Below are 13,178 nucleotides of genomic sequence, written 5' to 3'. Positions count from 1 at the left end.
AGACAGAGAGGGAGGGAGGGAGGGAGAGAGAGAGGGAGAGACGGAGAGATGGAGAGACAGAGACAGACAGACACAGAGACAGAGACACAGAGACAGAGAGAATGTGTGTGTGTATGAGCATCCCCGCTACTTTCAAAGCTTCAGAGTACAAGAGGGAGGGGCGGGCGACAAGGGGCCTGTCCCATTGGATTCCCTCATGCTAGTTCCGGGGCGGCTGACTATAAATGGCTTTATGCAATGTCTAGAGGGAGGAGAGTTGATTAGGAAACACTACATCTCCACTGTAGAACGAGCTTTTCTGCAATAACTAGAGGAATAAGGTGAAAAAGCCGAAGAAGGAGCAAGAAAAGAGGAAAAAAAGCCACGTGGTACCAAGCTCTGCTGCTGGAGCCCCTCCTGGGCTCCCCAGCTCTCCACGCTGCTACACTAAGCATCCCAGGGCACCAATGGGACTTCGCAGCCGTCGTTCCAGAATGGACGGAGGGGCAGCCGCTGCCTGCAAACTGCTGATCCTCCTTATTGCCTGCACAACGCAGGTCAACTGCCAGGGTGAGTTACCGCAGACCGAGAGCCCAGCGCCCTAGGGCTCCTTCGGAGCGCCTGTCCGAAGGCGGGGGAGGAGGCTCCCTGGCCCCCGGGGAGCGAGCGGGCTTTCAAGTTCTCTCGCTGTCCCTGGGGCTGTTCAGGTTGCAGACCATTAGAGAACAAGCTGGGAGCTCCCCTTTCCCGGCCTTTTCCCTGAGGGAGGACTGAAGCCGGACAGACAGACGCTTGAAAGAGTAGCCGGGCAAGTTTCACTGACAGTTTACCTCATATTCACTCAGGGCTTTGTTCCTTCAGGGATTCCATCCCCTGCCCCAGTCTCTTTCTTCTCCACTTGAAAATACAGTCTTGTTCCTCACCCTATCAGTCTTTCCCTGGGCTGGACCACAAGAGACATTGCAGCGACAGAGAAAGTAGTTCTGAAACTTGAGATTGATTTTCCAACTCATTTTCTGATTTGGCATTGAATAACTTTCTTATTAGAGACCATTCATTCAGTTTGAAACCGTCTGACTTCTTTTTCTCCCACTTGTGCTTCATTGCAAAGGGTGTCCCCTCCAAGAGTCCAAGTGAGTGTGTGATTTCCGCCCCCCCCGCCCCATTTTCTAAGAAGCACCTGCAAAACTTTGCCCCTTGTGATCCAAAGAAACAGAATCGCTGTAATACTCACATCGTCTGGGGACCAATCCTAAGCAGAGGGGAAGTCTGGGAACTGGCTGGTGCAAAGGGGAGGTGATGGTGCTTGGAGCATGACTTTTGTCTTTTCCTTGTTAAAATGTGGTTTGTAGGACTTCTCTTGCGTGTGTGCGCGCGCGCGTGCGTGTCCGCTCGCCATTCTGAAGAATATGGTACCGACGCAATTGTTTGGTCTCAGGCTCTTTAAACTTCTTTCAAGCAGATTCAGACCCAGGAATTTGGAGCGGGGGGGGGGGGGAGGAGGGAAGGACTGAATGGAAAGAAGAGAAAGGAAGAAAGAAGGGGAAACTGGGAGATGGGGAAAAGGGAAGAAAAGGAGCAAGAAGGAAAGTTAAGGAGGCAAGAGGCACACAAGAATGGGCGGTGAAGAGAAGAAAGGGAAAAGGTGAAAAAGTGGGAGCAAGGATAAATATGGGTGAGGAGAGAGAGAGTGGGGGGGAAGAGAAAGGAGAGAGAGGAGAAATAGAGGGGAGAGAGTGGGAGAGAGAGGAAGAGCAGGGGGAGAGAGGAGAGATAGAAGGGGAGAGAGAGAGAAGGAGAAAGAGGACGGGGGGAAGAGGAGAGAGAGAGAGAGAGAGAGAGAGAGAGAGAGAGAGAGAGAGAGAGAGAGAGAGAGAGAGAGAACAAGAAAGTAAGGGAGAAGGGAAGAGCTGGAGAATGGGAGAACTTTTTTTCTTGGGCTTTGCTGTTGCTAGGTAGCGGCTGAGAGCAGCATGTGACCAGCAGACCGAGCTCCGCTCGGTGTAGTCTGCTGCTCACCAGTGGTACTAATCTGGCTGTGAGGGTGGAAGAGTCTCCCTTCTTAGCTTCCTCTCTTTCCTCCCTCTTGGACAACTTAATTGCCCTACAATGAATATGAAACCCTTATTGTTGAAGGATTAGCCGAAGTTATATATTGATTCCCCTGAGCTGCATATTGGGGTGGAGGGGTGGTGATTCTGGAAGGCTCCCACTGATAGGAGAAAGGAGGTGGTGGGTAAACTGCGCGGGGGGGGGGGGGGCGCAAATTCAAATGGTTAATCTGCTTCCTTTGCTCAACTCTTAGAGTAAGCTACTTAGAGGGAATCAAGTAAGTATTTATACAGCAACTCCTGCTAACGTAACCCATTTCAGACCTGGGAAGAAATCTGGAGACAGTCAACAAACTTCACTAGTCATGGAAAACCCATGTGAAGGGAGTCAGATGGAGTAGATAGATAATAATTCCTTTGTGTTTCTTCCTCGATGTTGAAAATGCACAGAAGTGTAAACCTGCTTTATTCTGAAGGATCTCATCTCAGGGAGATGAAGTGTTCTTATTTTGTAAATAGGGCCATAGAATTGATTAAATGCTCCTGGCAAAAGCCTGGTCAGGGGGAATCTTGACTTCACTCCTCTGGGAGCAGTTGTCTAATAATTACATGAATGATAAGAGTAATAATTTGGACAACTAATAAATGAATTTTCTCTGTATGTAATCACTGAACGATTACTGGTTTTAATATTTTATCCACACACTATGCTATATTTATCTATCTACCATCTTTCTGTCATCTTTTGAATTAGAGGTTGCTATTAAGGTGATATTCTCTATGTACCATCTTCTACCGGAAGTCTTTCTTGGTCTCTTCAGTTACTAGTGGTAACTAGGTGGTATAGTGGTTGGCGTTCTGGGCTTAGAATTAGGAGGACCTGAGTTCAAATTCAGTCTCAGAAAACTGCTAGCTGTGTGACCTTGGGCAAATCACTTAACTTCTGTCTGCTTCAGCTCTCTCATCTATAAGACAGGGATAATAATAGCACCTACCCCCATGACTGTTGTAAAAATAAAATAAGATAATATTTGTAAAGTGCTCTGTGAACCTATAAGCTCTATATAAATGATTATTATTAGTGGACTCTTAACTTACTTTGCATTGTTATTTACAATTATTCTGTAGATGCTTATGTATATTTTGTTGTCTCCCCTGTTAGAACGTAAGCTCCTTGGGAAAAGTGATTGTTTAACTCACTTGTGCTCTTATTCAGGTGCTTAATAAATGCTTTTTTATTGATTTGTTGATTGATGTAGATGTGACTAGAAGCCTGGTAGCTGCCCTCTCCATACAAGGTAAAATGTACTTGCTGTTAGCTGATGTTACCTCTTCCCTCCTCCCCTGAACCTGTTGCTGTTTGTAGGCTCTTTCTTTGTAAAGTTTTGTTCATTAAGCTTGCTTAAAATGAGGTACTCTTTTTCTGATGGCCAAATCTTGCTTCTTTTCCATAGTAGTTGATATCTGTTTTACTCTTTAAGATTCTACAGGTCATCCCAGTAGGGCTTTTGTTTTTTTCTGTTGGTTATATGCAGTTTTTATTATAGAATCATAGAATATTGGGGCTGGAAGGGACATTACAGGCACCCAGTCCAACCTCTTCATTCTGAAGGTGAGAAAACTGAGAGCATTGAAATAATTGACCCAGTCACCCAGCTGGTTAGGGTCAAAACTAGAACTTTGTCTTTCTGCCGCAATATGAACACACCTTTGGCTAGCCCTGTGGATCTGGCAGAGTTCTAGAAACCAGTCATTCTTAACTCTGTTTTACATTCTGAGGCTAAATTTTATGTAGATGACCAACGTGAACTAATCCAAGATACTGGATGTGTTATATAGGTAGGAGGTCTAAGTCTTGCCATATAATGAATTAGATATAACCAATACCCTGAAGACCTTAAGCTTGGCCTAAGATTTGACACCATTTCAATACCACACCTAGTGGTATCAATTTAGTCTTCCAAAGTTGTGTTGGCCTTGTTGATCCATTTTTCTAATTCTTGGGCTATCAGAGCACATTCCTGAAGATCTTTGGCTGTGAGTAGGGTTTCCCTAGTGCAAGCTGCTACTTAACTAGATTTTCAAGCCCTCAAATTAATTTTTAGGTCATAGTTTTTCACTCACCCCTCATAGGGGTTCATGACTTCTTGCATACTTGTAAGACACTTTTAATGCACTTTGAAAGTTATGTCATTAGCAGTGTAGAACTGTTGCTGAAATATCCAGATTTCTTGGTGACTTTCACAAGCTATCAACCTAGAAGAGTTTCCCAGGGAAAGAATAATGATAACAACTAACAATAGCTACCATTTATACAGCAATTTATATTTATTTAAATTTATATTTATATAGCACTTATATACCATTTATATATGCTAGGTGCTATGCTAAGCACTTTCCAATTATTATCTCATTTGATCTTCACAACAACAGTGGGAGGTGGGTGCTATTGTTATCCCCATCATACAAATGAGGAAACTGACACAAGCAGAGACTGAATGACTCGTCCAGGGTCTTGCAGCTAAGTAAGAGTCTGACTCTGGATCTGAACTCAGGTCTCCTGACTCCAGACCCAGCCCTTGGAACAGAAACATGTTCAAACACTTTCTTTAGGATTTATTGAGTGTTCTTAAGGACATAAACCAGTCTATTAAAAGTCGACTTATTGTAAGTAGTATAATACCAGTAGTAGCCTTGTGTCATTTCTTGTAGAATAGCTCTGATTTGGTGCCCATAGGCACCATGCAGTTGGGATAATCACCTAGGATATTGAGAAATTTTTTAAACGTTCATACTTAAAATTTGCAAAGTCTGGGGCTGCTGCTGATGTTTGCCATTTTGTAAGAATCCCTTCTTGAGGTCAGGGAGCAGGGTGTATTATACAGGGAATTCCAAAAGGCTTAGTGCAATTTTAAGTTTTAATAACTTCACAATATCTAGCCTACTACGAGGCATATGCTAGATACTCTAATTTATTGAAGTTTGCCAAAATAGAGGTTTTGATAGTGGCTCAGTTTCTCCTGTATAAGCCAGGTTTCAAAGTGTGTCTCCTCTGTCTGTCCTGAGTTCCACTTAAGCAATTGAGCTTTGCAGAGTCCTGAGCAGCAGTCCGTCTCAAAGAATTTGGGCTAGCATGTTGGCAACAGTTGAGTTAACCAGATGGTGTCTATGATTGCGAGCAGTTAGACTTTTTGAACATGCTGATTTTGGTCACAAATTGCAAAATCTTAGGTTATGGGTTTAGTCTTCGTATTAGCCCTTGTGAATATATGCCATCTCCGTAGGAGTTTCTTCCTCCTTGAAAATTGTAGGTGGAATGTGAAAGGTGGTATGGTGTTAAGGAAAGAGCCCTGAACGGGTGTCAGGAGACTAGAAATCCCAGCTTTTACCCTTAGGTCAGTTTCCCTTTTTGAGAGTCAATTTTGTTCTCTAAAATGAAATGTTTTGACCAGATTATCTGTAAGGGTCCTTCTTTCTGCCTCCAAGCTAATACATCAAACTAAAAAACTCTGCTATTCCTCTTGTCCCTGTTATTTCTGCCCTCTCCCCCCCAAACTTGAGAGCATGTGCATATCATACCATTTTGGCATGTTCTCTAAATTCAGAATACCCTTGAGATGGCCTTGTCTATGAATGCTACACCTGCCAGTTATTCCGCTGCATAAGAAGTGCCACTCATTACTTCAGTTTCCATTCTCATTACTTTCTGGTACCATGCCACACACCCTATGTGGACTTGGTGAATGCACCTTGATGACTGTTGAACATATCTATTTAGCTTATAACATTTTGAAGTACTAAAATTAAAAAAAAATCATTAGCTCTGACAGCTTTATGAGAAAGGCTTGAACTGTTGTTTTCATTTTTACCTGAAGAAATATGGATGGAAAAGTTAAGGGACTGTGTCTGGATTACTGAGGAAGAACAAATCACTTAACACCAACCAGAGGAAAAAATATTGAAAAACATGCTAAAAAATATTACGTTTCTATTCCACTTCTTGGGGGTATTTCTTTCAGGTTAGTGGGGGAGGGAAGAAAGGGGGAGAGTTTGGGAGGATTCTTTGTGTTTCCTTGAAGTTTTCCTACCTTACTACTTGGTCTAAACCAACAGTTTTCGCTGGTTCCTTCTCACTTGACTCCCACAGGAGTTGATTCATCTCTGGAACAACTGCTGGAGAATGAAGTGAGAAAGCAAGACCCCGGGAAATTTTAAATTCTCAGTACTTGTTCCATTCCCACCCACCCTGATCCAGGATTTCCTGTCATTCCTGGTATTTAGTTCCTATTCCAGGCACCAAGCCCTCACCTCTGAGGCTGTATAAGGGGCAAGAATTAAGAAGAGGGACTTAGAAATGTAGTAAGAATGCTTTCTATTGAGCAAATGACAAATCAGAAACCATACTTATGTGCATTTCAAAAGTCTCTAAAATTTAACTAGGAACTGTAATTCTAATGGCATGTCCTTGGCATTGTAAGGGACTTCATACTCAGCAGGGAGAAAGCAGGGGACCTTCACACTACATTTGACTCAGAGACACTGAAATCAGTTGCTAATATCAGATCTCTATGTGCTACATTGTGATCTTGTCCTGAAGCTAATTAACTGGGACTGTTTCTGGTTTATGGCTCATGGCAGGGACTGGAAGATTGAAAAGCTAGTGCTTTTGTTTCAGAAGCAAGATTATCAGGTTTTAGCTTGGAGAAGTTCTCCCCCACCCCCGTTATTGACAAAAACAATACAACAAAACCATATTTCAAATTACAGATGAGAAAATTTGAAGGGTTACATTGAAGCCCTCCATGCCTTTGTCCTTTAGCCATCAGAATACCCCTGACACCAAGGTTATTATTGCTGGGTTTTTAAAATTAAAAATTTGTTTGTTTTTCATTTTTTATTATTGCTATTTTAAAAAGGGAAGTAATAATAGGAGTTGAGCCACTTGCTACTATGTACCCAATGTCCTGTTTATTGCCCAGGTGTTGCCCAGAAACTGATGACTCAAATTACATTCCACACCGGAAGGGGCTCCACTAACTGTGCAGACCACTCAACAACTTGTGCATTAATTAGTCAGTGACATTTATTAAGCACCCACTGTGTACCTGGCACTGTGCCAAGCATTGGGGATACAAAGAAAGACACAAGATGGTCCCTGCTTACAGTCTAAGGGGCTGGATAACATGGAAGTCACCATGTACCCACAGGAAAAATTGGAAATAATCAGTAGAGGGAAGGCATTAGAATTAAAGGGAATTGGGAAAGGCTCCTTGTAGAAGGTAGGACTTCAGTCCAAAAGTCAAAGAAGCCCAGGGTGGAGGTGAAGAAGAAGAGCATTCTAGGCATGGGCAAAATTCAGTGCAATTGCCCAGAGTCTCAAGATGAGTATTTTGTGTGAGTAACAACAAGGAGGCTGGTATCACTGCTTTGAAGAATATTTGTGATGGTGGAAGATGTAAGAAGGCTTCTATGGTGCGCATGCGTGTGTGTGTGTGTGTGTGTGTGTGTGTGTGTGTGTGTGTGTGCGTGTGTGTAGGGACTGAGGTTATGAAGAACTTTATCAAGCAGAAGATTAATATTTGGTCCCAGAGATGACAGGGAGCCGCTGGAGATTATTGAATGGCATGGTCAGATGTGCGTGGTAGGAAGATCAATTTGACAACTATGGAAGATGGACTGGAGTATGGAGAGACTTGTGGCAGGGAGCCCAGCTAGAAGGGTATTCCAATAGTTTAGGCTTGAAATAATGAGGACCTGCTGAAGAGTGGTGACTATCGTGGTGAGTGGGTTAGCGAATTAATTGAGGAGGTTAAAAAAAGATTGCCTTGTAGCAGTGAGGGCCTAGTTGAGGTTATATAACATAAATTTGAGTAGACTTAGAGGTTCCTTGAAAATAAATATCTGTTCATTGACTCAGATCAAGTTGTAGTTTCTATTGGATGAATAGAAACAAATATTGATTCACCAAATCTAGTAAAATTTTTTTGTGCTTACTATGCACAAAAGTTAGCATATCTCACTTTAAGGTCTGCAAAGCACTTTCCCTGTGTTGTCTCATTTTATCTTTATGACAGCCCTGGGAGTTTAGTTGCTGTAATTATCCCTATTTTATAGATGTGGGAACTGAGGCAGACAGATTAAGCTACTTGCCCAGGGTCACACAGCTAGTAAGTATATTAGGTAAGGTTCAAACTCAGGTCTTCCTGATTTCAGACCGAGAACTCTATACATTTTGTCACCCAGCCCTCTATGCTATGTACTATTTTAGGTTTGTTATGAATGCTGATTTCATTCATTTTGTCACTGGTGTACTTTTTCAAAGGGGGTGGCAAGGACATCTGTGGACAATCTAAGCAAGACTAATCAATCAATTAACAAGCATTTCATCAGTGCCTTTATCTCGTATGGTTAGAAAATGAAACATTTTACACAAGGTAATTTTCTTCGTGGTGAAAACAACCCTCGGCTATATCAAAAGAGGTGGTGAGGTATAATAGATTATTACTATGCTAGCCTTGGAGTAACAAAGATTCAAGTTTAAATCCTAAAACTAAACTAAAGGAGTGTCTCTTCCTGCTTCTAAACCTCAGCTTCCTCATCTGTAATATGGGAAGAATCATACCCATCTCACAATGTTTGTGGGGAAAAGCTTCGTAAACCTTAAAGTGCCCTATATGTGAGTGGGTATTAACAAAACTCTTTAACCTCATCTCTCTTTTTTATCTTTCTAAGCTGTATTACACATTTTTCAGCCTTCTTTTTCAGAGGATCCAGGACAGAATTTATTCCTATAATTCAAGTTCATCATTGTAAACATCAGCTGTCGTACATACTGGGCTGTAATACAGTGATATCCTTAGTGGCTGTTGAAGTGCACAGGACAGCTCGTCCCAAAATAACAATAGATGAATGTGCTTTTTGAATTCTTAATTCTTGCTTTTTAGCATTTCTGTCTTCTTTCTTGATAGATTGTGAGCCGTCATTACTTGCTATCATCAGTGTGCCTGTCTCAAACAGCCTGTCTGTCCTTATAATTTGATATTTCTAGTATGCTGTGGGTTAGGAAACTAAGTAACCAAGATAGTTACAATTGTTTATAGAAGAAGAGTTAATAGGTTCTGAGCAAGTGCTGGATGCGTTCTGGGTATATTGAAGGAATAAAGGAGATGGACTTTGTGTAATATGGTTTGAGTACTCAGAGGTCTTTTTTGGAGGCCTCCCTCTAGGTTTTTAGTTGTGTCCTGCATTGTTGAGGTTGTCAGATAGGTAAAGTGTTGCCGAAGCCATGAGTAGGGTAGAGTGATTGGAGCTTTTTGCCCAGGGCATCATTGTGGAGGGACATTCTTCTTCCCCAGGGCCTCTCTTTGGTCTGCCATTCTTATGTTTTGAGTACTTTGTCAGCCCTATGTCCTGCGCCTTTGCTGGGGGTATGCTTTGTGCCATAAGGGTCCCACCCCTCTCTCTTCCTCCACGACTGAACTCTCTGCCTGTAATTGACTTTGAATACCCCTGAAAGTATTTCCAAAGTCTGTGACAATGACATAAGTCTCAACTCTGGAACCATGAGGGAGGCCTTTGCATCTTTTTGCCTACAATGCCTGATTTGCATGGGCATTAATTTTCTGCCATCATCTTTACAGGGACACAGATCTTTTCAGATGAAGTTGTCACATTTCCCCCCTCAGCTGTGCCCTCACTTAACCAGGCCTGTCATCAGAGCATAGACCTGGATATGCTCTGGTAACTGTTCTGGGCAGCTAGATGGTACAGCAGACTGAGTGCTGGGTCTGGAATCAGGAAGACCTCAGTTCAAATCTGACCTCAGACACTCTACCAGGAGTGTGTCCCTGGACAAGTCAGTTAGCCCTGCTTGCCTTAGTTTCCTTATCTGTAAAAGGAGCTGGAGAAGGAAATGGTGAACCACCCCAGTATCTTTGCCATAAAGGGGTCATGAAGTGGTGAATATAACTGAAAACCATTAAACAACAAAACTATTCTGGGAGCTCACCTTCATTTTCAGGTTTTCTTCCTCTCTTCTTAGGTGGGATTTGGTCTTCTGTTGTGTCCTTTGTGATACCGGAATAATGAGGCAACATAAACTGAAGGGAGGTTAAAAAGTGGCTAAGGCTCTGTTAAAGCAGAGTTGCAATCAGCACCCTCAGTTTTCCCTAGAAAAATGCCCTGTCATCTGCTACAGAAAGTGTGAAAGAGAGATAACTCCGTCATCTTGGGTCCAGTTCTTTTTGTCCAGGTGATAAAGTCTTATTGAAGATAAGAAAGCCTGCCCAGGTGAGAGTTGGAAAATCAGGCCCATTATGAACTTTAGAAGAAGTACCAAAATGAGGCCAAATTCTGGAATGAAAATCAAACTTTTCATTTGAATATAGCCACTTTTGATCCATATTGCCATTCAGCTGAGGAGGAGGAGGAGGAAGAAGAGGCAAGAGTCGAAGGCTTCCTCTCTTTTTTATTTATTGGGGTTGACTCTCTTCGTTCAAAATAGATTTTCCACCTTGATAAACATATAAGCACCATGCTTTAAAAAAATCTGGCTACAAGCCATGTATCTTAATAACTTTGGACTGAACTTTTAAAAAAAATTTTTGAAGGGGGAAGGCAGGGCAATTGGGGTTAAGTGACTTGCCCAAGGTCACACAGCTAGTAAGTGTGTCAAGTGTCTGAGGTCGCATTTGAAGTCAGGTCCTCCTGACTCCAGGGCCTGCGCTCTACTCACTGTGCCACCTAGCTGCCCCTTGAACTGTTTTTAAAAGACACTTCTGATTGGGTTCTTAGAGCTGGCTTTACTCTGTCTAGGTGAATATTTAGGTGGCACAGTGGATAGAGTGGTATGCCTGAAATCAGAAAGCTCTGAGTTCAGATCCGGCCTTGGATTCTTGCCCTGGGCAAGTCACTTAACCTCATTTTCTTCATCTGTGAAACAGGGATAATAATAGCATTTATCTCCCAGGGCTGTTGTGAGGATCAAATGAGACAGTAATTAGAAACCACTTAGCACAGCGCCTGGCTCATAGCAGATACTATATAAATGTTAGCTATTATTCTCATTTTTTTATAAGTTATAGTGATGATTGATGCCTTTTGCTTTTCACACCACAGTTGTTTATTGGTATGTACTCTCTTATCCCTGCATACCACTGAATCCTTTCTTACAATAATGGAAAACAACTAAGATTAATCAATTATTTAACAAGCATTTAATAAGTGCCTACTATTTGAAGAACTCTCTGAAAACGTAGGCTGCCTTTCTTTGTCTGTAGTCCTTCGTGTCTCTGCCAAGGGGACGAACAAAAAAACATTTCTTTCAGATGCTACTTTCATGGCCACTGAACAATATCAGGAAGCGAGCCCCAATGCCTTTTGCAACATTTCTTCTTTCTCCATTTCTTAATTCCCTAATGTTGATATCAATCACTCAACGAGCATTTATTAAGCATCTACCATGTCCTATGCACTGAACTAGACTCGAGCTGGAGATACGAAGCTCTAGTGGTTCCTTGTAAGACCCTGACTAAGAAGCTAGGAAGATAGGTTGAGATAAAGACAGTGGAAGAAAACTGCAACCTTCATCAGAGCATAAATAGCAACGACGCTGCTGATTTGCTGGTAGCCCCAGATGCCCAGGGCTTTCAGGAGGGTAGAGTACTTGATCTGATTCAGTGTCAACCTTCCTCCTTCCATCCCAAACACTTGGGTCCCTGTGAAAATTCTCGGTATGTACAGAGTGGGTCATTCTGCTATTTTTAGGACAAATTTGATACAGTAGCTTTCACAAAGAGATAAGACAAGGTTTTTAGACATTATGTTAGGGAACTGTCATTCTGTGTTTAAACAGAGCACAAAGGCAAGCTGTCTGAGGCTAAGGGTGCTGGGAACACAGTCTTCATCCAACAAAAGCCTGACTTTAAAGAGGGGTGTGGTTTCCCAATAGGAGAGTCAATATGGCCCATAGTGAGAAAACCACTGCTGATCTACTCAAGAAATTCATAGATCTTGTTCTGTGTGGGACTGAAGAAAAATAGTGGGCCAAGTTAAAGGGAAATCTGGACTGTTGAAAATTCCCCTTTTCCTTTCATTCAGGTCTATAAAGCAAATGCTTCTGTCTTTCATCTTTGTCTTCCCAGTGCCTGGCATGCAGTAGGTACCTAATAAATGCTTGCTGATTGTTTCTTTGTATTGACCACGCTTCATTCTTTCGTAGATTCCTCAGGGAGCCATGAGTACACTGAATAAAATGGGGGTGATAACATGGGATATTTGGAGTGATGATTGAATACATCAAGATGGCTGAAGATATTTCAAAATGGTAACATGAGGATGATAAGTTATCTCTGGCAAGTGGAAAGGAGGTAGGGAATTCTGGGACATCAGACTGTAACCCTATTAATCGGTCTGCACGAAAATATATCAGTTTTTCAGCACAGGTACCAATGTCACACCATCCCCCATCATTATAACCCCAAATCATCCTCTCTGGCTTCCTTCTCTTTTTTCTGCTTAGCTTACCCCTTTTCTTCTTATCTGCTTTTTGGACTCTTAGCTTCTAGTTCCCACACTATTCCTTTGTCTATAATATCCCCTCTGTCTCTGTCTACACTTCTTTCATCAATCTCCACTTAAATGTCCATTGATGGAAAGTTCAATTGATATCATGTAAAGTACAAAATAGAAATAAAGCCTTTTAGTTTCTACTAACATAGCACATTTCCTATACCCCAGCTGTGAACATTTGTTGGAGAATCTATTACTTTACTTCTCAGCTTGAAATAGGAAAATAATTATGGTAATAGGTGACATTTAAATGGTGTGTTAAGATTTGCAAAGCACTTATCTCATTTGAACCTCATGACAATCCTGTGAAGTAGGTACTACTGGCATATTTCTCCCCATTTTACAGATAAGGAAACAGAAGCCCAGAGAAGTTAAATGACTTTTCCATGGTTACATAGCTAGTATGTTTCAAAGGTCAGCTGTGAATATAGGTATAGCTGACTCCTAGTCTAGCACTCTACTTTGTGTACTGCTTAATAGTAAAGTAAAATAAAAATGAATGAAACAAAGTTACATCTTATCCAAATTAACTGTTAAATGGTTAATTTTTATGTGTACAAATAATAGTTGACCATTTGT

At 41.9% G+C, this 13,178-nt stretch overlaps 1 protein-coding gene across 1 annotated transcript in view; it reads left to right on the top strand.

Moving 5' to 3' along the window:
- The first annotated feature begins 446 nt into the window (after positions 1–446).
- LRP2 (LDL receptor related protein 2) overlaps positions 447–13,178 on the top strand; it is a 263,004-nt gene continuing 250,272 nt past the window's right edge. Inside the window, 1 exon segment of the mRNA XM_036745398.1 lies at positions 447–549. Coding sequence (XP_036601293.1) covers positions 447–549 — 103 coding nt within the window.

Source organism: Trichosurus vulpecula, chromosome 2 (assembly GCF_011100635.1).
Source record: "Trichosurus vulpecula isolate mTriVul1 chromosome 2, mTriVul1.pri, whole genome shotgun sequence".
Classification (NCBI taxonomy): Eukaryota; Metazoa; Chordata; class Mammalia; order Diprotodontia; family Phalangeridae; genus Trichosurus; species Trichosurus vulpecula.
The sequence above is the reverse complement of the archived record's forward strand: the minus strand, read 5'-3'. Positions and strand labels throughout refer to the sequence as shown.